This window comes from Muscardinus avellanarius, assembly GCF_963383645.1.
Source record: "Muscardinus avellanarius genome assembly, chromosome: 4".
In the NCBI taxonomy this organism is placed as follows: Eukaryota; Metazoa; Chordata; class Mammalia; order Rodentia; family Gliridae; genus Muscardinus; species Muscardinus avellanarius.
This window is the reverse complement of record NC_137789.1, coordinates 157,711,406-157,737,946: the sequence shown is the minus strand read 5'-3', so window position 1 is coordinate 157,737,946 and position 26,541 is coordinate 157,711,406. Positions and strand designations below refer to the sequence as shown.

General features: G+C 49.2%; 1 protein-coding gene across 10 annotated transcripts in view; it reads right to left on the bottom strand.

Moving 5' to 3' along the window:
* DOCK1 (dedicator of cytokinesis 1) overlaps positions 1-26,541 on the bottom strand; it is a gene marked incomplete at both ends in the record, with an annotated part of 504,224 nt that overhangs the window by 14,432 nt on the left and 463,251 nt on the right. For all 10 annotated transcript variants that reach the window (XM_080694979.1, XM_080694982.1, XM_080694983.1 and 7 more), the window contains 8 exons: positions 2,652-2,797; positions 7,992-8,129; positions 13,585-13,668; positions 14,756-14,932; positions 17,378-17,464; positions 20,915-20,999; positions 22,520-22,598; positions 22,729-22,870. In XM_080694979.1, coding sequence (XP_080551105.1) covers positions 2,652-2,797; positions 7,992-8,129; positions 13,585-13,668; positions 14,756-14,932; positions 17,378-17,464; positions 20,915-20,999; positions 22,520-22,598; positions 22,729-22,870 — 938 coding nt within the window. The remainder of the gene's footprint in view (positions 1-2,651; positions 2,798-7,991; positions 8,130-13,584; positions 13,669-14,755; positions 14,933-17,377; positions 17,465-20,914; positions 21,000-22,519; positions 22,599-22,728; positions 22,871-26,541) is intronic.

The following is a 26,541-nucleotide window of genomic DNA, read 5'->3' as shown; positions in this document are numbered from 1 at the left end:
TCTGGCTCCCCAGACCAAACCTGGGCCTGGCCAAGCCCCTAGATTGGCTATAATGATGCAGAAAATACAAGGCTGGAGAGAGGCGTGCATCAGACAACACGGAGAGGAGCACAGTCACCGAAAGACACAACAGCACAGGTGACCTAGAGTCTTCAACGGACACATTACAAGGAAAATATTTAAAGTAGGTTGAGAAAGACGTAAGGAGCGTGTCACCCCGAGACAAGGCGAGGGCCTATTTGTGTTGATTTCAAACTATGAGTAAATGACATTCGTGACCATAAAAAATAATACTAGCATAGTATGAAGATATGGAATTCATGATAATATTTTATGTGTTTTCTTAAAAGGAGTTCTTAATCTTTTAGAAATTCATATTGAATATCTAAGGATAAAATGATATGCTGTTTGAAATTTGTTTCAAAATAGAGTAGGGGTTTGGGGGAGGCAGAGGGAAACGAGGCTGTTTAGGGTTGATACTGATGACCCTGGCTGATGGGACCTGGGCCTCCTGAGGCTATTATTCCCATGTCATGCATGTCTGAAATCTGTCCCACAATAAAAAGTTTAAAAATTAAAAATGGTAGCTGGTCTACACCAATCTCGACTTTGACTGTGAAGGCATTTCAAGACACATGAACTTTCCAAGTGGATCTATACAAGCTAATAAACCAACAGCCATTAGGTGTTCAATATAATTGATACTTTATAAGTGACAACCAAAAAATCATCATGGTTTTATTCTCAGTTTTGCAGAATTTACGACCAATAACACAGGCAGCAAAAGGATCAGTGGACCCCTTCTGGCTCATGGAGAAGTATGCGGCGCTAGCCTATGAGAACACAAAGAACCAGAGAGAGGGTTGTCTTTACGTTTTCCTCATGATGAAAAGCGGCTGTGGACAGGATGAGCCATATTCTGCAGGCAACCTGTGCCATTTGAGACCAAGCCTTCTTTTCCACGTGAGCTAAGTAACAGAAGATGGTAATCCCAAGAACGAGCAAACCTCTGGGCTCTAATAAAGACGCCTCTGAGTTAAATGTTAAACAATGCCGCCGACGGCAGTACATCGCTCTCAGCCTCAAAGCTCTACATCCATCCCACACTCAGAAATGAAACACTGTCTCCCAGCCAGCCTGGGGATTCTCTGGAAGAGAATCCCCATTTCTTTAGCAGTCTTGTTCTAAATGACAGGCACACATGATTTAAAAACCTCTAAATTGAGAATTTCCATATGGGTTTGACCTTATAAACATATCAGACACTGATAAAAAATTACTGTTAAGAAAAAATGTGGCTATGATTTCCAGTTCTCCATAAATCCTTAGCAACAAGGGGGCTCCAAGTGAGGGCGCCCCCTGGTGTTCTCTGAAGTTTGCACCCGCATGTCGAAGGGGTTGGGAGCCGGTGGGTTTCCTGGGGCAATGGACTGTGAACCAGAAGGCTTAAACAAACGCACAGCAGGGAAAGCTGGATGGCAAAGAGTTAAGTTCCTTGATGTCTAGATTGCATGCAATATTTTTCTTTTTGTATAATAAGAACAAATTTTGTATAGGGGCCATTTAACAACACACACACACACACACACACACACACACACACACACACACAGATATCAATATTGGGCTGTCTTTGTAATAACCTGAGCTATGGCAAAAGCCACAGTGAGTGATTAGTGTTAGATAACCATCTGCTCAGTAGACTCATGCACCCTCCTCGATACTCTGTGCTATCAGGAGAAAAGGGGGGGGGCCTCCAGTGTGGCCAGGGTGGTGGTGCAGAAGGAGCGTGGCCCATAACTCCTCGTATATATTTTAGAATCATCAAAATCATTGGGACAGGACATATATGGTGGTTGCCAGGGCCTGGGGGAAGGAGGAACAGGAAATCTGTTAAGTGGGTACAGGCTTTCAGCTTTATAAGAGGACATGAGTTCCGGAGACAGACGGTGATGAGGTTTTAACAACGATGCAGATATACTCACGCCACTCCACTGGACACTTAAAAGTGGACACCAGGGTAAACTTTCTGGTATGTGTATTTTACCAAAACAAAATAAATTGAATGAAAGGAGAATGTGCTTCCATTTCCTCAGATAGTCACAGAATGTTTGGGACAGAGGGCCATTATCAGAAGTATTCAATCAACAAAAACAGAATTTCTCTTTAAAAGATAATATACCTCAGCAGAAACAAAATAAAATTTTTTCTCTCAGAAAGAAAGAAAGAAAGAAAGAAAGAAAGAAAGAAGGAAAGGGGTCCTGCCAGTCATCAGGTAAGGCCGATGGTGTGACAGCCAGTTCGGTGGGGATGTGGAGGCTGCCCTATGCTCAGACCACACCAGCCCAGCCCCACAGGCTCCCCGAGTAGAACACTGGACAGCAGGGACTGCGCCTCGCTCCCTCTAAGACACGCCAGAGAGGACGGGAACGTTTGCTGAAGTCTTAAGACTTGATGGAAACGTGACCCCAACTGTTACCCAGGATGAGGGCTTTTCTTCAACCATCACAGGATCCTGAACATCGTATAGGACAGTATGGTCATAGAGCCTCGGAGGATCTTGGCTTCTAAGATAGCATCCATCAGAAAAAAATTCTCAGCTGTACTAAACAATCCCGAGTAGCTGGTGGCTCCTGAGGAGCCTGACTCACCCATCGGAGCCCGGCCTGGAAGGGGTGCTGTCGGAAGAAAGGGAAGAGACGGACGCCACAGACAGAGGCCGGGATGACGAGGGCATGGTGAAGGAGCGCACCATGGACCGGGGACGGCTGCCTCTTCTCTCGTCCAGACTTGAGGGCTGAGAGAGAGAGAGGAAGAGAGACGTGTTATGGCCAAGCCTGCCATGGCTGGGTCCTGCGGCTCAGTAGTCTCAGCAGCTGGAAATCTAGGCCCCAGTGTCCATATTTTTATAAAGAGTATACTTCCTTGTTCTAGCTTTAGATAAAAATAATGATTTTAGAGACTTTTGAGAGGTGAATTGATACAAAAGATTACAAAAAACCTTCTTAGTCCATTTTAATTTAGTTATATTTAGTTTTATTTTGAGTCCTGAAGCCATAATGCACTCACGTGTTTTGTAGTAGGATACACTGACTGTAAAGTTTAAAGTACAGAATAAGACCTAAAATGTCATTAAGGAATTTGCAAGACCTAGGGGTTAAGTTTGTACGTCTCAGCAGTGGGCCCACTCTGCCGAACCCTCAAATGCACGCAGCCAGAATGACTTTATGCCTGGGCTTCTCTAACTGGAGGAGGAGGCTTCTGCCACTTGCCCACAGGCGGACTTCCTCCCGTAAGTGCCCGTGTATGCATTAGAAGTCTGAGTTGCAGAAGCGCCTCCTGTCGTAGCTAAGTTGAGGACTAATGGTGCATCGTGGAAACGAGTGGCCTCTGCCTAGAATTTCCCATATTCTTTGACATCATGTTGTACATGATCAAAACCAGTGTCACTAAAATATAGCATGTGTCAACATCTAATTAGCCAATAAATGCTAGTGTACCTGCATCCAGAGCCAGATGTTAACACATCTGGGATCACAGCTGTGCACAAATCTTTCCTGTAACCTGAGGTTGTGGGGACCAGGTCCTGTAGGTCCCATCTCTCCTGTGCCGCTTCAGCCTCGCACCCCAATTGCATCTCATCCAGCCAAACCCTGATAGGAGACCTGTTTTGAATGTTTTAAACCATGGTTCTGCCCATTAGAGGCAAGAGCAGTTAAGACAGATTTTTAAGGCCACTTGCAGATCTAAAAGGTGAACTTGCTTCTCAAACGTGGCCCTAAATAAAATATGATTTGTAAACTATCTGCCTATAGTACAAAGTTCACAGCTATGAAAAGGAAGAAGTTGGGAAACTTTTCCTGTATCGACAGTAAATCTTCCAGGCTTGTGTTCCAATAGCACGCCATTCACAAGAGCAGGCGGTGGGCCATCACGTGATGGCTACTGGTTTAAAGCAACATGCTGCTAGGACTTGCCAGCCCACAGTGTCTCCATGGAGATGCCCATTGTCACTCATCAGCCTTTACGAGGAAGCCGGAAGGAACAGCTACTTGCAGATCATCCCCCAAACCCAGAGGCCTGGCGTTTGCTCCACTCTCCAGCCTTTCTGCAGCTCAGTCTGAGCGTAGTTCGATGTCTCTTTCTTTCTCTGGTTTCTCTCCTCTGCCTGTGCAGGGACTCTGCTTGGTCCCCTCACCTTCTTTTCCCAGCACAATCTCACCATCTGGGCCAGTGCTTCTTGTCTCTGGAATCTCTGGGACTTGACCTTCTTTACCCTTGAATGAAGCCTGCTGGCAGCTTTGGACATTCCACATTCCTGCACCTGCCTCTTCAGCCACCCTCTTACCTCTCTGGGGAGGGGCCACCTTCCCATTTCTCCTGAGATCACGCCTGGTTTGACAGCAGAAGTATGATGCAGGTGGGAGAAAGAAGGCAGTGAGACGGCAACCACATGCCCGGTGACTTCTGTGGCTTGGAGGATGAGGACGTCGTGTCCCCCACCTGTGGGACAGTGGAGAAGCAGCAGGCCGGGAAATGAAGCTGAGAAGAATCTTGACCTGCCTGACATTCGGTGGCCCCGGTGCCCAGAGCCCCATTCTTAGGAGCGTCCAGCATGCCGGTTTCCATGACAGTGATGTAATGGCCTTCACAGCAGCCACCAGGACTTGGGCACTGAGTGGATGGCACACAGGAGAGAGTCAGACAGGGCCTGGAGGTGGCCCCAGTGACAGCCTCACTCCGGCTCTTGGGAAGGCAGAGAGTAGCCCTGGGTCCCCATGGCTAACCACCAAGGCTGCTGACGTCCCTTGCAAGGCACCTGAGTCTTGGTCAGGATGTGCGAGTGCTCTGGGCTGAGTAACAAAGGAGTTTGTCAGGAGCAGGAGCCACTCCCCAGCCCCACACTTGCAGGGCAGCCGCTGTGAGCTTGGCTGTGCTGTCTGCCTGGCAATTTCCTCTTGATGGGGCGGAGCCTCCAGAAAATGAGAAATAGGCTCTCATTGGTTCCACCTGAAGCACTGGCGTTTCACCCAGCACCAACAAGAACATCTCTGGGGCCGGGATGCCCAGAGTCCTGCTGTATATCTGTCTGCACAGCAGGGCCAACAGTCGGGAGTTGGGTGTTAGAATGGCCTGGAATTTTGACTCTGGAATCAACAGTGTGACCCTGCTTAAGTAAAGCAGCACTTTGCACCTCAGCTTCCTCCTGGGCACGCAGGGAATTGTCCTCCCGCCGGAGGACCCATGAGATGATGAGGGATACTCCTTCACCGTGGCTGCCATCACCAAGGCAGCTGGAGCGAAAGCCCTTGTCTGCTCTCCCGGCAAGTGCGACCCTCTGGCCCTGCCCAGGGCCCTTGAGCTTTGCATCAGAGCCAGACTGTAGCGTGCAGCCTTGACTGTGGGTGTTACCTGTCCACTGAGTCTTACCAGGAGGTGTGGGCTCTCTGAATTCAGAGGTGTGCAGCTCTGTCTGTCTGAGGCAGGTGAGATGCTGCTGTATGTCATAGTTGTCTGAAAATGTACTTCCTACTGTTACTCAGATGCTAGCTGTGGACTGGAAACCCAGAGGGTGAGATGCTGCCCCTGGCACAGGCAGCAGGTAGGCCAGGCCAGGGGTCTGCAGGATGCCAAGGTGCAGGGTGCACCCCAGCACAGCCAGGCAGCTGGCATCAGACACGGTGCGAGGGAGAAAGGCCGACTTGGGCTTTTCTTCCAGGTGACCAGCAGGCTGGGCAGGCCTCCAGGACAGGGAGAAGAGAATGGCAGGACCCGGGGGCTGCAGGCTGGAGGGTCAGGAGACACCTGCAGGAGGAGGCTGAGGGGTTAGAGGTCTCCAGTTAGCACCTGTCACCGTGGCAGTCAAGGAGAGGAAGCCGACTGGAGGGAACAGAGTGGGCAGAGCCAGGCAAGGTCCCTGCTCCTCCCAGATGTGAAAGAAGAGGCAGATGGTGGAGTGAGGAATGCAGACGTCGCTTCCCCAGCTTGAGGGCAAGGTGAGCGGCTCCTGTCTGCTCTGCTCTGGACAAGGCGGGGGCCAGTGCTGGATGCTGCTAGTGTCCCTGGCCTTTCCCCTGGGGCTGCCTGTTGAGTGCTCATCCTGGAGGGGTGGCTCCTGGAACTCCAGGACTGGCAAGACAAAGGCCGAGGTGGAGCGGGCTGGGGGGGGGGGGGCTGTGTGTTGTAAAGTCACATGGCGTCCTAATCTCCTCTTTCTGAGGCTTAGGCTAGCTCAGAAACATTGGCAAATGCCCTATGTCCTTTTTTTTTTTTAATTTTGAAATCCATCCTTTTGGAAACAGGAAGATACTATATTGTTTTTCAAAGTATTCTGAGACACTTGCAAGCATTAAGGCTGGTAAGACAAGAATGGCACATTGCAGACTGCTTTAACTCTCACATTTCTCAGAAAGACAGGAACATGTGCCTGTCCCTGGCTGCAGAGCCTCTCTCTGGAGTCCCAGGATGGAGGACTCAGAAGGTAGTTTCCGAGTCATGCACCTCTAATTCTATTGTTGACTGCCCTCCCAATGATCCTCCCTGCCCTGGGCCAGAAGCCCTGGCTGCCCCACACTCAGTGCAAAAAGTTGGTGTGAATGATGTTGCCCCAGATCTTGGGAGAGACCACTACCTTTCACTAAAGACAGGGGCCCAGAGCACAGGAAACCTGGCCTCGAGTAGGGAACTGGCTTCCTAAGCTGCACAGCACCCCACCTCCTCACTGTCGCTCCCTCCCACCTGTGCCTATAGAAGCTGGCTCAGAGAAAAGGGTATGGAAGACGCCCGCTGAGCCTGACAACTTTCTGTCATTTTGAAATACACATTAAATGACTGATGAAACAGGAAGCTTTTCACTCGGTAAGCAACTTTGAGACTACACAAGTGTTTATTTCTTAGAAGAATTAAAAGTGGCATGGAACTTTGCAAGCACTGCCTTATGATGCACTCCAAACTCTTCTTGCCACTCAACTCTGATGGAAATGAGCCGCAAGCTCCCAAGCTCTCGAGCACTACTCAAGGATTCTAAGTTGCAGGAGGGGTCCTCCAGCACAGAGCAGAGAGAGAGCCTGGCTTCCAGGCTTGTTTACCTGCAGTGGCTCCTGCTGGGCTGTCAGTCCCAGCTTCCCACCTGCTGGGCCTTCAGACCAAACCTGACAGTACGCCACTGTTGGCTTTGCCAGGCTCATGCTGTTGGGGCTAGGACTCCAGGATGCTCTCATCTGCTGAACACCAGGCCCTGGGCGTGGAGACATGGTGCTCAGCCATGCCCGCAGGAGCTCGCCTATAAGAATTCAACTGCGAGGTTTTGGGCATCATTAAAAATCTCAGCTGCTCTTCTTTCGGGCTCCAGATCCCAGAAAGCTTTCAGAAACTCATTTCAAAAGCCCAATTCTGTGCCTTGGCACGGGCACAGTCTTCTGTCTCCGGTTTCTCTTCTAGTCAAGGTGCACCTGTGCAAACCCCTGCCTCCTCCCTGGCCTGGCTCATCTGTGCTTCCTGCAGTAGGTGAGTCGTTGGCAATGACTTCAAACCTCAGTCGCCTGCCACTTCTCCTTTCGTGGCTGTGGTCCTTCAGCTTTGACCTTGGACTGGCGTGGATTCCATCAGTGCTCTGGGATACCAGAAGTGCAGTTGTCCTGAGGGTTACCTGGCCCCTGGTATGTGCAATATGATTGCAGCCATGGGCTCCATCGACCAGCCAAGTCATGCTGGGCTCTGTGAAACTTCCCCTTGGCTCCCTAACACCCTAGGTAGATCACGTTCAGAGCATGTGAGAGAGACATTTGGTGATCAAGCAAATTCACAAATGTTATTCATACCAACTTCCTCGGTTATTCAAAGGAGGTTCTGGATGCCTGACTAATGGACTAAGAAAGGGTGCTGAGCTCCCCTGAACCCCACCTCCTAGACGGCATCCTGGCACATCTCTGCCCCTTCGCTCCCTAAGCCCGGCCCAGGGACATCCCTTCCCTTGCACCCCACTTGCTTACCATGGTCCGGGCACCATACTGCTTCTCTACCTTCTCCTTCAGCTGCCTGAAGCAGGCTTCCATCCGCTCATGGAACGGCCGCAGCGCCTCCGTGACTTTGTCCCCATGAATCCGGATCCCTTCAGCCAAAAACGGAATCTGAAAAAACACAGAGGTTCACATTCCTGACTTCTTGGTTAGTGGCTTAGAGAACACAGTATGCACCAGGGGAAAATCCACACCAGGCACTGTGCACCTGCCTTGGTTCCCAAATCAAGCCAACGGATCAAACCCATTGGCAGGCACGTCACCCGCAAAGACCAACGCTTAGATGGAAACTATATGGGTCTTGAACTGAGCCAGGCTGGGGCTCATGCGATGGAGCTTTGCTACTTTGCTTGGTTCCCACCAGGCCATCGGTCCCAGGAGAGGCCTACCTGTGCTCCTCGCTGGAGATTGGGAAGAGCTGTGTTTTGAAGGTGTTTAGATATAAACTGTCCTATTAGCCAAGGGTTGTGTTGGTGTGCAAACATTTTTTTAGCTAAGAATATTGCCTTTACAGGCAATAGAGAACCCTATACTAAAACATAAAAATCTAATTGTATGTGATCTATGGTCCTAAAGGATATTCTTATTTGGAAAGAAAAACTAAATTTATTCTTCCTTAAAGCTAAAAATAATCACCTCTCTGCCAACACTGCTGTCAGAAGATACCCATACCAACGCTTCATCTCCGAGAGCGGGAATGACGCCGACCCTTAGAAGCATCATAGGAGACGTTTTGACTCCCCCGGGTGCAGAGCCCCTGCAGTGTGGGGTGTGTGACAACAGGTTCACTTTCTGTCCCTAGCTGGCCTCTGCTTCCCCTCGATGCTCAGATTGGAAGTTAGTCCTGCTATGCAATCAGGCTAAGAGGCTTCCTCTTAATAATTGATAATTAAATCAAAATACTGATTAAAAACAGCTTTTCTAATAGGCCAGAATCCCAATCTGTATGAGCAGATTTATTAGTAAGAGGGATAATAAGCACACAATTGAATTTCATGTGAACAAATTCAAGAAATCCTATCAAGATGAATCAACGCTTGAAATGTATTTGGTTGCCATTTATAGCATGCAGCTGCTGCCTCTCCTGGTATTCCAGGAAAGGGGGGAATAAGTAAGCACCCCGTGTTCACAGCACCCCAGCCTGCTCTGAGGCCACACTGGCACGGAAGTTTGCTTGGCTGACAGTTGGGACGAAACCCAAGACACAGGCCAGGTATCTCTGGCCAGTTCTCACCAACAGGACGATATGCCTGTGAGATTTCAAAATAGATGGGACATGTTAATATTCCACATGAATTTCCCGTGCAGATGGTGGCTTCCCTGGGACTAGCCACAGTTTATTCAGGACCAGCAGAAAAAAATGCTCACTGTAATTCTTTTGCCTCCTGAGGTCTGCCTCGGGAGATGATAAAGGCGCAGGGACGACTCATGGTGGCAGGGTAAATGTAGTGTGTCTACCAGGGCATGGAGGCAGGTGTGTGGGAGAAGGCTGTATCAAGGTGAAGCCAGGGCCACTCTAGATGCCCAAGGCTCATTCGACTTAGAATTGTCTTCTCCAACATGCAAAATGCAAATAACCACTTCTGAGTTTAGTTTGTCTTTGTGATAAAATGGTCAGAATGTTTACAATAAAGAAACTGCTCGCTGCAGGAGGGAGGGGCTGTTGGGTGCAGGGCTCCTACAGCCTGGGCTGCAAGGGAAAACATACACAGTATGAGATCTGCTCCTCAACCCTCTCTAAGCCATCGGAGAAGACCTTACAGCAGAGAATCTGCCCCCGGTTCTATATTTATTTGGGGTCTAAACTGCAGCTGTGATTCTAAAAGAAAGAAAATAGGAAAGTGTTCAGTGTAAATGCATCCCAGAGTATGGAGTTCTTAACATACAAAGAGAAGCCATAGATCTGGGGCCTGAAATGGTCTTTGGAGACCCTGTAGTCTAGTGCTCCAACCACCCTGGCTAAGCATCAAAATGTCTCAGAACCATGATCTGCTGTCAGTGGGTCCGGGAATGTGCATTCCTCCAGAGTCTCTCAGAGCCCAGAGAGGGAAAGGGACTTTCCCCGAAGTTGCCCTTCTAGTCGTTGGAAGTGAAGTCGCCGCCTGCTCTCAAAGGACACTCTAACGGGCCGTGCTGCGCGTGAGGCTGCTCCGGTCTGTCCCCTGCACAGATCCAGCCCTGCCCGCAGCAACCACACGTCCGTAAGCCCAGCCTCGTGCTCCAGGAGCACCAACCCGGGGCAAATGGGTGGCAACTGGCATCAGCTGGGGATGATGAGTGAGTGTGGTGCTTCATCTTTGTACATTTTCAAAGGAGAAATATGTACACATCATAGCAATTTAATATGAGACTGTCCAGACTCCTCTTGGGACACTCGACAGGGATGCTGAGGATTGACAGGTGTATGTGGGGGAAGGCAGCTGTCAGCTGCAAACCGAGAAGAGACTCCAGCGGCTGGCAGTGCCCTCAGCCTCCCACCTGGCGAGGAGCAGGTCAACACCATCTTCTATTTCAGAGACAGCAAGCAGAAGCGAGCTTCCTGGGACTGATTAGCTTGCTTTCCCAATGATTGCAGGCATTTGGAGATAAGCTTGCACATCAGCACTGGAAACTGCGCAAAGGAGTCCTGGATCTCCCAGGAGGAAAACCCTGCTCTGTCCTGATGGAGTTGCAGGAACCACTCAAACCAAATGAACTCACAAACAAAAAGAGAACAAAGCATCTGATAGCCCCAAAGTTCTTACTTTTAATGAACGCTAGACTCAATTACTGATACTAACATATGCGTTTTCAAAACATTTGCAAATGAAAGCAAAATCACAGGTAACGTTTTGAATATGTATTTTTCCTCCCTCTTTGGTATAATAGAGTTGTTAGAAAACTGGCTCTTTCAACTTTCCTGGGAACTGCTTCAAAATTCATCCTTTAATACAGTTATTAGGGTGATGACATAGTGCTGACATGAAGTAGTTCTCTGGGGAACAAATTATTTTCCTCGGTAGGACTTGAAACTCTTTAAGTCCAATTTGCTGTAAAAGCTTACAGGGGGAAAATCAATAGAACTTTTGCAGACCAAACTAGTTTTTGTGTTGCAGCATTCCGAGGAGTTTTGAGTTTTATACTCTTTAGTTCCATACCACCCGAAATGGAATCATTCGGAATTGAAACTTCCGCTTTGTTAGTCATGAGGACGGCTGACATGATGCTCACGTGGCGCTCGAAGCCAGCGGTGCCCTGCCTGTCCTCCTGGAGGCGGCCTTCTCAAAAACGGCTCTGGGGCAAAAATGTGAGTACATACAGATTCGTGGCAGAGTCTAAATATTTCTTTTAAAATGTAATTCTATTTAAAATATATGTAGAAAGCCAGGTACTCATTTAAAAGGTTGTGTATATATATATATATTGTGTGTGTGTGTGTGTGTGTGTGTGTGTGTGTGTGTGTGTGTGTGTGTGGTACTGGGGATTGAATCCAAGGTGCACCTTTGAGTCACACCCTCAGCCCTCTTAATTTTTGTTTGTTTGTTTGTTTGTTTTGAAACAGTGTCTCAATAGGTTGCTGAGTCTCACCACATTGCTGAGGCTAATCTCAAATCTGTGATCCTCCTGTCTCAGCTTCCCAAGTACTGGGATTACAGGCATGCACAACCCCTAGCTTAAGAAGGCTATAAAAATAGAGAAAGAGAGAGAGGTAGGGAGAGAGAGACAGAGACAGAGAGTGGGGGAGAGAGACAGAGAGAGAGAGAGAGAGAAAAAGTAATCTCAGCATTTGGGAGGCTAAGACTGGAGGATCTGGGTTCATGGACAGCCTCAGCTACTTAGTGAGGCCTTCCACAACTTAGTGAGACCCTGTTTCAAAATAAAGAATATAAAAATCAGGCTGGTGGTATAGCTCAGAGGTAGAATGCCTCTGGGTTCAATCTCTAGCACCACACACACAAAAATTGTGGGTCACTGTGGAAAAGTTGGACAATGACTCAAAACAGCAAAAACAATTCTCTATGACCCTATGAGTTCTAATTTTTGGTATAAGCCACAAAGTATTGAAAGCAAGAACCTGAACGGACAGGTGTACCCTCATGTTCATAGCAACATCATTCACAGGAGCCAGAGTAAAAAGCAACCCAAATGCTCATGAATAAATGAAGAGATAAACAAACGTGCTCCATGCACATAATGGACTGTTTCTCAGTCCCTCCCCTAAAGAAGGAAATTCTGAGACATGCGACCACATGGATGGACTCTGAAGTCATTGTTCTGAGTGAAATAAGCCAGACAGAAGAGAACAAATCCTGCATGATTCCACTTAGGAGAGGATCCTACAGCTGTCAAATGCAAACAGGCAGAAAGTAGAAGATCAGCTTCCAGGGGTGGAGGGAGATGGGGCAGGAAGTTGTTTGTTAGGGAATGAGCTTCAGTTTTGCAAGAGGAGAACATTCTGGGGATGGAGGACAGAGAAAGTTGTATAGCATCGTAAATGCACTAATGCTGTTCAACTGTACATTTAACACAGAATGATAAAAATTTGGGGCATGAATATTTTATCACAATTATATATTAAATATATAAAATAGAAAATTACTTAGAATTATAAAACCCAGCCCACCTCATACATATAAGTAGGAGGACTCCTAACTGGGCTCATAACCACAGCTCAGCCTTGCCACCCGGAGTGGTCTCACTGGCCAATGTGCCGATGCCAGAGAAGCCAGGAAGATGAGCCTGCGCTGGGCTGGGCAGAGCAAACATACCCACAGAGGCTTCTCCTCCAAAGCACATCTGCCCTGCACGGGCCTGTGCACAGATAAATTGCACAGGACCAGGGCCCCTGGCTTAGCTACAGGACCTCAAACATGGTGCCCGGGCCAAGTGAGGGCAGGGCCTCTCCCGATGCCCTTCAGCCTGGCATATGGGGTTTAAATCTGGTGAAGGGCGGAGACAGCATCTCCTCTCCTCCTATGGGAGAAACTAGGCCCAGTGCAGTGAGCTGCCCCAGCAGCAGAGCAAGTGAGGACGGAGAGCTCGTGGGCGATGATCCGGACATCCCATACTGCCAAGAAGGAGGGTTCAGCAGGCTTAGACACACTGACTGAACACAGCCCTCCAAAGAGGGCTGGGGAGGTGCCAGGAGCACGCGTAGAGTGCAGCTGGGATGTCAACAATGAGAACGAACACCCCCAGAGCTGCAGCTCCCACCCCCACCCTCCAAGTGACGGCATCTATGGACGCCTTTCCTGGGACGGGCTGTGGCCGAGGGCTTCCTGCCTCTGAGCTTGCACTGATGCACTTATCCATTCCAAATAGAGGAAGGTTTTCCAGCAATCAGGAAAACTGACCAAGGGGAGGAAAGAGACCTTGTTCATTTGCAAGAGTGAGTTTGTGGTACATTCAAGCTGCTGCTGATAGCCCAGAAGCCAAGCTCATCTTGGAGGGGTTGGCTTACCCAGGATTACTGAGACTGGTCCCTAGGCCTCTTTGCTGGCAGGGTGGTGTGGTAGGGAACCCACCTGGCCCTGGGCTCAGACCCGGCCCCCCCCTCCACCCGTGCAAGGTTGCCTTCAGACATTACCTGCCAGGCAATCAGGTCCTTGAGCTTCTCGATCTGCAGGTGGGCCTCGGGGTGCTCCTGCAGGTAGCGGTCTGTGAAGAAGGCCTGTGGAGACAGGAGCCAATCAGTGTTCCCGCCCATCCATCAGGCGTGCATGCCTGCCGCCCAGCATGCATGAAACAGACCCTCACCCGGCTCTCATGGAGATCTCTCCAGACCCGGAGTTGACTCTTCCTAGACCCAGGGCAAAATATCTGACCAACTCAAATACAGGACTTGGAGTATCCAGGCAATGAAGGGCCGTTCACAGCGGCACCCCGGTGCTCCAGTCCACTGAGGCCATGGCTACTCTGGATGGCCTGGTCCTGCTGAATGGCAGTGGATACCACCCTCCTGGCAGTCCCCTTGCCCTGGGCCTGACACATACATACCAGCAGACAATAGAGTATCAGAGGAGAGCCCTTCCTCTCCAAAGACAATTAGCCACTCCCAGGAGCCACACTTGGCAGCGCCCTTTCTGAGCGTTCCCTCCCTGTCTAGATTAGAGGTCAGCAAACCTTTTCTGTGAAGGGCTGGATGGCAGATCTTACAGGTCTTTGGATCAAAAGGGGCTCTGTCCAACTGCTCAACTGTGCTGATACCATGTCAGAAAAATAGCCATGGGCAGGAAGGAAAGAAATGGGTGAAGTCTCATTCCAATAAAATATCACTTAGGAACACAAGTGGTGGGTCATAGGGAGTGGACCCCTGGTCCAGCCCACACCCTGTCCCTCAATTTCTTTTCATTCCTATGGGGCTACTGTCCAGGGAGACCAGGGCCAGGCCCCTCCTGGACCACGGACCAGGGTTACCTGCCTAATCTAAGCTTTCAGATGCTTTCATCTGTCTCCATAATGGAACTGTTGGGTCTTTATGATCCCAGGCTTCTTAAAAGCCACACAGGGTCACTCTCTCCAGAGCTCAAAGGCCCCACGGGGTGGCTCAGTGGCTTTCTGGCTAGCTGTGGATGCCTGGGCACCGTGTCTGCCCAGGTCTGGCTCCCCTGCAGTCCGCAGTGGCTTCCTCTGCCCCCGCCTGCATCTCACCACTGCTGAGATTGCCTGGGCAGACCAGGGTCATTTCTGGGATCTGGGGACAGTGTTTGGAATGCTCAGTCTGGGGCGGGGCGGTGGAGGCAGCAGGTGTCACGTGCCTTCTCGTAATTGGCGAAGCCTCCCATGACGGCGGGGTCCACGATGCCGTTCAGCAGCATGGACAGGGGATTGATGGGCAGGCTGGGGTCATCCAGGTGCTGCTGCACCATGCTGTTGATCTTGTCATTGGTCAGCTGCATGGTCTCGATGGCGTTCTCCAGGGGGCTGATCTCTACCTGCAAGGAAGACATGACAGAAGCCCATCAGCCCGGCTGCCACTTCACCAGAGGAGCGACTGCCCGGGTGGGACAGGCACCCTGCTCTTCCTGCACCTTTCTTTCAGTAGAGTTTGAGGTGTGTGGTCACTTGTGGCCCAGCCAAGAGCAGCTGGCTGTTTTATGATCACTCTCTCCATACACAGAGCCCTCATGTGGGAATTCCAAAGGAATAAAGCAAGGCCACTCGGCTGGTGGCACACGTCTCTCTCTCTGCTTCACAGCGCAGATTCTATGGAATTTGGAGGCATCTGGAGAAGGTACTTCGTGGTGCCTGCTGGCCCTATTTGGTTCAGGAAGGCAAGGAGAGGCCCAGCGGCCTGTGGCCACCTTCCTGCACAGGAAGAGCTCTCGTTGCCTGGAGTCCGACCTCACAGTCCCATCTGAGAACCTGCTATTGCTCAGGAGGCGGGCCCTCTTCCCTCCCTCTGCCCACACCTCTCTTGAACCTCCTTCTTTGCCTCGGGGCCCTGCGGTCCCCTGTCTGGCTCAGACCTAATGTGTCACTAGAGCAGTGCGGAGTCCAAAGCCAGGATCGTACCTCCCACCAGGCCGGGCCACGGGGACCACGTCCAGGATGACCTTAAAGATCGTTCTGATCCTCCCAAAGGAGGTGCCACGGGCCCCACCCATATCCAGGGACCCTACTGTCCCCATCAATTGGCAAAGCAGAGGCACTGAGGTTCTGGCTGCAGCTTCTGGGGGTATCTAAGAGGTTGAAGAAGTCACTGGGGAATGGGGAGCAGAGATAAAAAGAGAGCCCCCGATTTGAATGTGACGCTTCTTGGTGGTGGCAGGGAATGTGGTTAAGCGTGGTCTGCTCACCCAAGTGACCACCTGTGACCAGAGGGAGAGAAGGCAGAGAGGCTGTGGCAGGTAAGCCGCAGCTGGCCACAGCATGATGCTGAGGGTCCCCTGTCAGAGGGGCACTGAGAAACGCTGGCCTCCTCGCTGGGTGAGGTCTAAAAGTGCTTCAGCCCAGGTGCAGGCAGTCAACTACATGCTCCAGGGCAGGGTCTCTGTTGATAAACTCATTTCCCTCAAGAAGGAAGGCTTCTTATTTTCCTAAAAAAGAACAAACCACTGTCCCCATGAACACGGGGTCTCTTCCAGAAGGCACCGCACGGCAGGGGCTGCCAGCAGGATTTCAGCCGTCCTGGGATTATTGGACTTATAGCTCTCTGATCTGTTAGGAAGGGGCAGGGCAGCTGGAAGAGGGCTCTGTCCTACAAAAGGCTAGGCTCTCCCACCTCCGCCTAGTAGCCCCCAGCGATAGGCAGCCCCTGGCTCCCAAATCCCAGGCAGCCAAGGGCTCTGGGCAGAGGCTCCTTATGAGGAGTGCTGCCTATTTACACGAAAGGCCAGCTCTTCTGGGTCTCAGGAGCACACCGCCAACTCCAAACATTCCCTTCTCAGGGACTGCATTTCTGCCTATAGACACAACACTCCTGACAGCCTTCTGTCTGCCCAAGGGGCCTGGGGGACAGGAAGGGAGGTCCCAGAGCAGAAAGTGAAGATGTCCCCCCACCCCAGGGAGGGAACATGGGGAGCAGGGGGAGAGGGCTGCGTCCTGGCAGCCTTGTGGGATCAGCTGGTGTGGGTTGATGCTCACAGAAGGACCCAGAGCTCAGGATTGGGGAGAGAGATCCTGCCACGTCTTAGAGCCACACAATCAGGTCCTTCAGGGGACTCACTGTAAGCTAAATTGCACACGCCATTCCTTGGGGGTATCCTGCCAGCGAAGACACAGGAACAAAAATATTTCTCCATGGGAACTTTTATACTGGCACCTGCTACAGCCCTGCCATTCCCTTGGTCAATAAATCTCAGCCCAACTCAGCTTCGTGAAAATGAAGCTGTCCCATAGTTCACAAGTGCGCGTTTAATGTAAATGAAGCTGTCCCAAAGCAAAACAGAGTTAAGCTAATGAGAAGGGAACCATCATTCCTTTAAAAAAAGGCAGGGCGGGGGATATTCTCAGGCTATTTTTACTTGAAACGAGCAAGTACTATTAATTAAGTTGTTTGTCATGTAAATGGCAATAAAACCATCAGGAAGAAAGATTTTGCAAAAAGTTTATGTAAATTGGAACTGTTTTAAACTTTTCATTTAGTTTGGGGAAAGAACTGTCAAAACAGCACAGCTATGATGGAAATTCAGTATTGCATAAGGAGATGTGAAGGCTGAGCTCTGGTTTTCTACCAGCAGGTGCTGGTGTGCCTAGATGGTTTTTCCACTGAGATACTGGGGTGGGTGAAGAGACTGGGTGCTCCCAGTGACAGGCAGGGTGATCATGTACACTGCAGGGCCCAGAGTGCTCAGGCAGGCCAGCCGCGTGCTGTCACAGGTGGACACAGGTGCCAGACCCTATGAGGGCGGGCAGGTTTCTTCTGAGGGTCTCCTTACCATAAAAACAGACTTGACCTCAAACCACCTTAGAATTCCAGGCAATTTATATGCTGTGGTATATATGGTTCTTTCAATCCACATATTCTGCAAAAGAAATATAGGGCAGTTGTTAGCAGGATGTCAGCAGGGGGTTGGCTCTGCCCTCCTGGGGATGTAAGGGGCAGGACGGGGTGCGCTGAGGCCCCTCACAAGCCCCTCTCTGCTTAGGGCCTCATGGCACATCAGTGGCACGATGGCTCTTTCCTGGCCATCCCCGCCCTCCTCTCTGGAACTTGGTGAAGAAAATATAAAATCTGGTACTTGGAGAAGAAAATATAAAAGGTGTGTGTGTGTGTGTGCGTGTGTGTTACAGAGAAGTTAGTACCTCAAAGTGAGGAGAGTTCCCTCTTAAGTAAATGGATTATTTTGGGAAAGGCTCTAAAATGAATTTGATATTAGCTTCATTTGGAGTTCAAAAGAAACTCAAAGGTGCAGATGCAGCCAGGAAGACGGGTTCATTACACTTGACCTCTTGTATTTTAATAAAACCACCACTGTAAGCTTATCTTTTAGCTAACCAATGCATATACTTGTGTGAGAACACAGACATGTGGAAATAGAAGGGAGAAAAGTTGCCCTGAACGCAGAGATGACCATGTAATAAACATTTTAGGCCTCATTGCTCAAAACTTCTAAGTACTGTGTATTTATAAGGCGTTATATGTATGTTTTAAACAAAGCAGCAGGTTATAGCCTCTGTTCTATGGCAAAGAGTGCATTATATACTGCAGGGCAGTGTTTCAAGTCCGTGAGTGTGTGATTCTGCACCTCCATAAAGATTGCACAGAGCTGCAGCTGGGGCCAGGCTTGACCCTGGATGCCGCTGTGTGCAGGCCTGTCTAGCTCTGTGCCCAGGGCTGCAGCTCCGCCACCCTCTGAGGCAGGACCTTGAGACACTGGGCCTGCCAACAGTAACCCACACTTTAGTAGGAGAGACCATAAAATGTCAACAATTGGAGCAAGCTGGCTTGGATCTTGGGAACCTGAGATTCCTGAGGGAAGGGAAGGACATGCCAAGCCTCCTGTGATCTAGGCTGGGCTCCTCTGCCTGCCCCTTCCTGCCCAGGGCCCCTCAGGCACTGCCCTACAGAGGGTAGCATGTGCCCTTTCTGAGAAGGTCTAGACCACCTGTCACACTCTGAGATGGCCTTGGTGTCCATCTTGGGGTTCATGGACAACTGGGCCCCAGTCCAGTCTCCTTCTCAGCCCAGTCTCCTTCTCAGCCAGGCCTGGGGTGTAGGAGCTCCCCCCATCACCAGGTGTGGAGGCGTTGAGTCTAGCCCTACAGGTGCAGCTTTCCCAGCCCTGTCCTTGGGCCATGGGAACAGGTTCCCTGCAGAAGTGGCCAGAGCCTGGTTTCCCAGGATGGCAAACTCTGTGCTCATCTGGCAGCCTGCAGCTTTGTCAAGCTTGGGAAGGACTAAGTCCTTCCCAAGTTCCTGAATGCTTCATCCCCAGGTGAGAACCAGAAGGAGCCCTCAGGGACTCCAGGCCCACCCAGAGGGGGCAGAGGTCAGGAGTCTCGGCTCCTTTCAGCTCTCCTCTCCACTCAACGACCTCCACGTGTCTCTTTCTTTCCAGTGTAAGAACATACAAACTTGCCCGATGGGAGGGGTATGTGGAAGATTCAGCAAGTCCCTCAGTCAGGGGACACCACTCAAGTGATGGGTTGACTGTGTGTGATGCAGATTGATCAGAAAGCCCCCTGCACTATGCAGGTGTCCTGGTTGGATGTCGGCAGGGACCAGTCACCAAGAATTCCAGGACTCTGGCACCAACAAGAAACAGGGCATTGGTCTTGAACCAGCCAGCATTTTATTTTATTTATTTTTAATTTTTTTATTGGTGCATTGTAGTTATATCTCTTAATGAGGTACAAGATGGTGGAGGCATACATTAGCCCTTACCCAATTCCTGTCCCATTCCCCCCCTCTCCCTCCTTCTCATGTTTGGCTTAGTGATTGACTTTGATATGTTTGTTAATGTACATCATGTACATTAGAGAACTTCTCTCTTCCCCCTCCCATCTCCAGTTAGGTCGCCTTATTTGCTCATCTATAGGATCTCCTTCTTCATCTAGAGTTCCTCCTATGACCCATTTTCTCCCTAGCTTCTGGATATTAGGAAGAGCATCCGATTTCTTATTTTTTGTGACTGACTAGCCTCACTTAGCATAATGTTCTCCAGTTCCATCCATTTTCCCGTAAATGATGTAACTGTGTTTTTCTTTATGGCTGAGTAAAATCCCATTGTGTAAACATCCCATAGTTTTGTAATCCATTCATCTGTTGACGAACATCTTGACCAGCTAGCATTTTAGAATTAAAGAAAATTTTGGATTCACCCAACTTCAAGTTCCTCTTGACAGAGGAAGGTGTGGGCCTCAGGGCCAGAGCAGGCTTCCCCATGGTAGCTCCAGGAGCTGTGAGCAGACTCACATTATGGTCTGAGAGTCAGACAACAGAAGCAACCTTCCGATTTTCAGGAAGAGGGTGCACGCTCCTCCGAGGCAGCCCTAGTGTCTTGGGTCAGGAGAAGGGTGCTAAGTCACCTCTGACCTCCTGTAGCCCCGAGACTTCCAGATTGCAGACAGGAGAAGCCATCCTCACTTCTGGTCCTTCCCAGGGCCACGGGACTGCTGCATCCTTGCCATATGGGTCTACAGAGGGATTTCTGGAGGAGGACTCCCAGGTAGAGAGATGTTGATATTCTTTAAAAGCTCTGGTTTATCTGATGCCTTTTAAATAGGGTTTAGCGGTCATTCAGTTTACATGTGCAATTTCTAAAAGGCTATAAGGATACGTGTTATTATCTCCATGGCACATAGCTTCCAACAAGGGCTAAATTTTTGATCATGTTCGGAAGCTCTCTGGATGGGCTGTCATGACTGGGCAAGTGGTACTGGTATCTCATGGGTAGGGATCAGGGATAATCCTAAACAGCACAGGACCTATAGGGCGGACTCTGCCCCAGGCTATCTGGCCTGTGGCCTCAGCACCATCAAGGCAGAAACCCTGCTGCAGAGTGCTGAGCCACAGAGGTGTCAGCACAGGTCCTGGACGAGGCTCCAGCATCTCGGCCTAGGCCCAGCTCACCTCCTGGCTGCCCTGTCATTTGCAGAAGGCCCTGTAAGTGCTCTGTACCTCCACACAGGCATGTAACCTGGGATATGTGCCCCTGCCCCAGCGCCCAGGGCTCATGGGAAAATCTACTCAGAAACACGCATGAAGAAGGAAGAGCTACACCTCCAAGCAAGTGTCACCTTACTATACACCTCTAGGACCTTGGCTATGACCTCCATGAAATGGCACCAGCTTTACTCAACTTGGAAGGGTAATGAATTAGGATTTCTACACACAGTATACACAGACGTGGCAGCCTGCAGACCACGCTGCTCCACTGGCACTTTTGTAGTTGGCAGAAGGAGTTTTTTGGAGGACTCTTTTTTTTTTTTTGTTGTTGTTGTTTGGGTTTTGGTGGTTTTGTTTTCCTTACCGCAAATTCATTGTCTGGATTTTTCTCTCCCTTGCGGATTGGACGAGAATATTCAAATCGCTGGACCTCATTTACCCTGTAAAAACTGTAGAGCCAGGCAAATAATTAGACATTTAACCTTAAAAAACAACAACAACAATCCAGCCAGTTTGCTTTTAGACACGGGATCTGGCCTCAAAACACCTCATCACATCCCAGAAAACATCTCCAACCTCGACCTGCAGCCGTCGCCTCGACTTCCTCTCGGCGGCCTCTGGGGAGATGCTGGCAGGTGGAGAAATTACCTTGAGATTCTGCCTCCTCCCTGTCCCTGCCAACTCTCAAGGGAGGAGAGATGCTGAGTAAGAGTGAAACGGGCAAAAAACAGGGAGAAGGTGAAGCAAAGGAGAAAGGGAAACGGACCCGTATCTTCAAAGTACATGCTCATTACTATCATCCTTTAGCTCAATAACTTAGCAATTAACTTACTGAGATAACTTAATCATTTTTTTACATATAAAAGTTAATGTCTTCATTATTTTTTTAAAAAGACATCATACGCTTTAGTTTCAGATCTACAGAATGCGGATTTTGCAGCCACCCAAAAAGCAACGGGCTGGAAGATAAAGAGAGCCTGTTTTCCTCCTCAGGGAGGGGTGGGCTTTACACACACGCCAGGGCCAGAGCTGTGGAGGCTTTTTTCTCCCCCTGCACTGAAATGCATCAAAGGAACTACTAAGAAACTGTGGTTCTCTATGCTTACTGCGTCTCTGAGGAAAACAAAACAAAACAAACGTGGCAAGCCTTAAAATGCGTGTTTCCTGAAAGCAATCATTTGCAAACACACTGGGTATGAGTTGATTTTCATTAAGGCTGATGAAAGGTCAGAGAAATGATGAAAGGTTAAAGAAACCACTAAACTTCGGGATGCAAAGCAAGCAGATCCTGAGGGCTAGCGGGCCATCAGAGAGGTTAATTTCTTCACCAGAACACGGATCAAATAGGGAAAAAAAACCCTCCACATCAAAGAGCCATCTGCTAAGGCAGATGTTCTAAACCACTGCTACGTCAGGTGCAATTCAACTGCAAGGCACGCACGCGCACTTGAATTCGGACAATTGAGAGGTTTAAAAACCACCTCCTGATCCCATAGTGTGCAATCATCATGCTGTGGGGTGAAGGGTTTTTATCATGTGCTTCATCAGGGGCAACTGTTAGAAACAGTCCTATAAAATGCAAGCAAACACTCAGACCCCAACCCAGCATCCCTACCCAGATGTGCGGTTAGGGTGGGCTTGAGCTCTGCTGAGCACCACGGAGATTCTACCCTGCATGGTAGGTTTCTAAAGAGACCAGGGGCCACCTCCTTCCCAGGGAGTTTGTCTCTGGATCTCAAGGAGGGATACGCTTTGCTCCCTTCCTGCCACAGGAATGACTTTGAATTCCCTTTTGTGGGTGTTAGAGAGCATGAGTTTCCTTTGCTCTTGGAAGAGGACAGAAGGAGCACCTGGGATGCTCACTGAAGACCAAAGTTCACCTTCTGGGAGGCGGCGTTAGTAGCAAGAAACCTGCACAGAGCTTCTCATCACCCCGTGCTGCGCTGGGGAAGAACACGGGGATGATTACCTTACAATCTGCTCAGACACTGGCCGGTGAAACTTAGGGGGCAAATCGAGTTTGGGCTTTACTGTGAAGCACTGGATATCTGAGGTGAGTGGTTAAGGGCCAACAGGCAGCGTGCGTGCCAACCGTCAGAGAAGGCCCCCAAGTGTACCCAGCTGTCCCAGGAAGGATGGGGCAGTGGGTATGGACTGCTCCCGGTGCCTCAAGGATACACTGGCCGGGGGAGTTCTTGAGGTCATCGCCTGGTGGAGATGTCGTCTTCATTTTCTCAGCGTTTGGAAACTGGGTTAATAGCCGAGCTTCAAAGTCTTCCCGCCTCTCGTACTCCTTCCCCCGGTAAATGAAAACTTTCCCCTGGAAACAATAACATTCATTAAATAACACCACAGGAGAAGGGCCAGGAAAGGCCACAGGCAAAAAGCATGTGTCTTCAAAATGCTCTTAGCAGTCTTTAAAAACATGTCACCGCAGCTAAAAACATCATGCAATCGCATTGCTTCTCCTAATCCAGAACCCGGGGACAAAGCCACCCAGGTCACTGCTGTTAGGAGGCGACAGGTCTTTCACTGAGCTCCTGCTGCATATTTCAGTCTTAGTGGTAACAAGCAGTTAAAAACCTGTGAGAAAACATGTCCCTTCTCTTTCTGTGCTTGGTTGATCTCACTTAACATAATGTTCTGACATGGTTTTGTTCTTCTTTATTGCTGAGTAGAATTCCACTGTGTGTATTTCCCATAATCTCGCAATTTATTCCTCTGTTGATGGAGACCTAGGTTGGTTCCATATTTTGGCTATTACGAATTGTGCTGCTATGAACACGGGTATGCATTTGTTACTGTAGTTCTCTGATTTCAACCCCTTTGGAAAGATACCCAGGAGTGGTATTGCCGGATCAATTAGAGGTTCCACTCCCAGTTGAGAAGGGACATATGTTTTCTCTAATATGCCCAAACGAGGGAGTATTAGGGATACCAGAGGGACTCCAGACAATGGAGGGGAAACCTCAGCAAAGCTAGAAAGGAAGGGTAGGAGAGGAAGAAGGCTGAGGTTAATTAATGGGGGAGCTACATTCTAATATGTATCTAAGTATGAATGTAGCATGGTCAACCTGACACTGTTGGAAGGGGGAAAGGGAAGCAGGGGTAGGACACCAAGCACTGTGTGAATGTATGCCATTTTCAATATGATCCACATGAAAATAAAATTTAAAAATTATAAAAAAAAAACTATGAGAAGCCAACTGAACAATGGAGGCCCGTGTGTGGTCAGAAAGGGCCACATTTCTTCTCAGGTATGTCCTGAAGGAGTTAAAGAGGAGCCATCCCCAAACATGTCACGTTTATGTACTGGGTATTTCAAGCTAAACTCACTAAGGAACTTGGTCTCAAAAAGGCCCAGGCAGTCTGCAGCTTTTGTACACAGAGCAAGCCATGCAGACTCCTCTGAGAGGGATGTCAAGGCTGGCAAACAGCCCTGACCACCAGACACCGGTAACTGGGGTGCCAATGCACCTGGATAAACAAAGTATCCCCAATCTTCCACTAACTTCTACATACGTCCCTGCCCCAACCCCTCGGAGATGGACCTGGAATTGACCAGCCTAGTCCAGACAGCCATTTGTCCTGCTTTTCTTCCCAAATATACTCTCACTGTCTAAAAAGCATAATCTTCATGCTCTTATCATTCTCTTGGCTTTGGCTGTCTTGTGAAGATCCCCCTGTATGTGTGAAACTAATAAAACTCATGATTTCCTCTTGGTAAGCAGCTCTTGTATTAACTGGGCTCCCAAATCCAGCCAAAGAGCCCATATAAGAACTTTGGGGTGCAGAGTGTATGTGTGTCTCTCTGGCGGCACCAACCAAGTCATCTTCACCCCGCCTGATGGAATGTAAGACTACATGAGAAGGTGGGTCCTCAGAGCCACAGCATGGCCACGCTGGGCTGATTCCTGGAATTCACACCAACAGACTCTGAGGATTCAAAGCAGTGCAGAAGGGGTGCAGAAGGGGTTGGCTGGGGGGCCCTGGGATGAGTGGCTAGAGGTGGGCAGACGGTAGGACCATCCTTATCACAACCAGAGCTGCTGGGCACATGGATCCTTACTCGTCATCAAAGGACAAGTTCAGGTACAGGGAGCTCTTCTAAGGGCTGAGCTTCATCCATCGCACACTCCAAGTTAGAACGTGTTGGCATTGAAACAGGTGGGTGGACTCGGGCCTCGGTGGGGGATTAAGTGGGCAAACGCTCTTCCCCATGCATGGCTGTCTCACCGAGACCATCTCTATGTCAGTGTGACACCGCCGCTCCGTAAAGACACCTGCAAGCCAAGTTCTTACAAGGTATTACAGGTCTCTGTTCCTTCAAAGAGTCAGGAGTGTGTTCTAAGGTCGACTGAGTCACACACAAGTGTCGGTGAGAAGACTGTGTAAAGACCGTTTCGAAGCCTTCTGTCCCCACTTCCCGGGGCTATCTGCCTAACAGGAAACTGCAGCACTCTGAAGTTAAGAGCAAAAGCCACTGGGCACAGGCAGTGGGGCTGGGTGCGACGTTTCTCATGGCAGGACCTGGCCATAGCTGTGGCAGAGATCAGAGTGGGGGGAGGGGGAGAGAGAGGGGGAGAGAGGGAGAGAGACAGGGAGAGAGAGAAAAGGAAAGAGGGAGAGAGAGAGAAAGGGAGAGAGGGAGAGAGAGAGAAAGGGAGAGAGGGAGAGAGAGAAAGGGAGAGAGGGAGACAGAAGTCTTTGGCTGTGTATTTTTCTACTTCTCTCAGTGGTTCAGCCTGAAGTCCAATTAAAATTTGTCCTTTGTAACTCAGTGAGACCCCATTTCAAAATAAAGAATACAAAATAGGGCTCAGAGGTAGAATGTCCCTGGGATCCATCCCCAGTACTACAAAAAAAGAAATTGTTCAATTGATGGATTTTCAAAGAGATAAAAAAAAGGAAATCCCAGAACATGCAATTGATGCATCCATTGTGATCTGAATGTTCACACCCCTCCCACACTCACGAGGTGAGTGGGTTTGGCCCTTCTGCCCAAGTGGCATAGGCCCTCATTAAACGTCAAGTCCACTGGAGCCTCGATTGTGGACTTCTTAGCCCCCAGAACTGTAAGTAGTACGTTCCTGTTGTTTATAAATTACCCAGTCTACGGCATTTTGTTATAGCCAACCAAATGGACTAAACAATCGCCTTCTCTAGCCTCAACTTATTCTGAGCTTTTACAAATTACTACAGAAGGAAAAGTTTACAAATTGAATATTTTCCCCTTTGTACTAACTATATTTTAAAGTAGCATTAGGGAAGAAAACATGTTTTATTGCTCAGAAAAAATAATGCCAAGTGGAAACAAAAGTAATATGTACTCTTAATTAGAAACACAAATACATGGTTCAGGCATCTTAGAAGGCTATATAAAGCTGAACATTTCAAAAATTCAGTAAGAATTAATATAGAACCAGCTACTATGGAACTGGCATGCATTTATTATGCTTTACACTAGAAGAAAGCATAATAATAAAAATGTACATAAAGTCTTTAATAGAAAAACTCCAGTGAGCTAGAGATGGAAATGTCAATTACTTTGCATGCTGAAGCAGCCCCTTCCAACAAGAAAACAAGGAAGAAATGTACAAACAGTCAAAGATATTTATTCCTCGTGAGAACCATAAATATTGATATGAATGTGAAATCCATTCTGGAGCAAAACAGAGCCAAAGGGCCAGCGGGCTGCTCCCGGGCTGCCGTCCCAGCAGCATTAAGTCACCAGACGTCCCATCCGCTTTTTGGTAACCGCTAATGTCATTGTCAGACTGACCCCTGCCAGGCAATCTGTGAAGCGTAATAAATATACGGCTCCAGCCCCGCAAAGTTATTCAGGTGTGGCGAGAGAGTCAGTTCAATATTAATCAAGCCCGTTAAACTCTTTATTTATACTCTGTGTTTTGTCCTTTGATGGTGGAGATGACCCAGGACTGTCGGGCAGCCTGCAGTTCCCATGCGCTCCCAGAGCAAGCAAACCCGCAG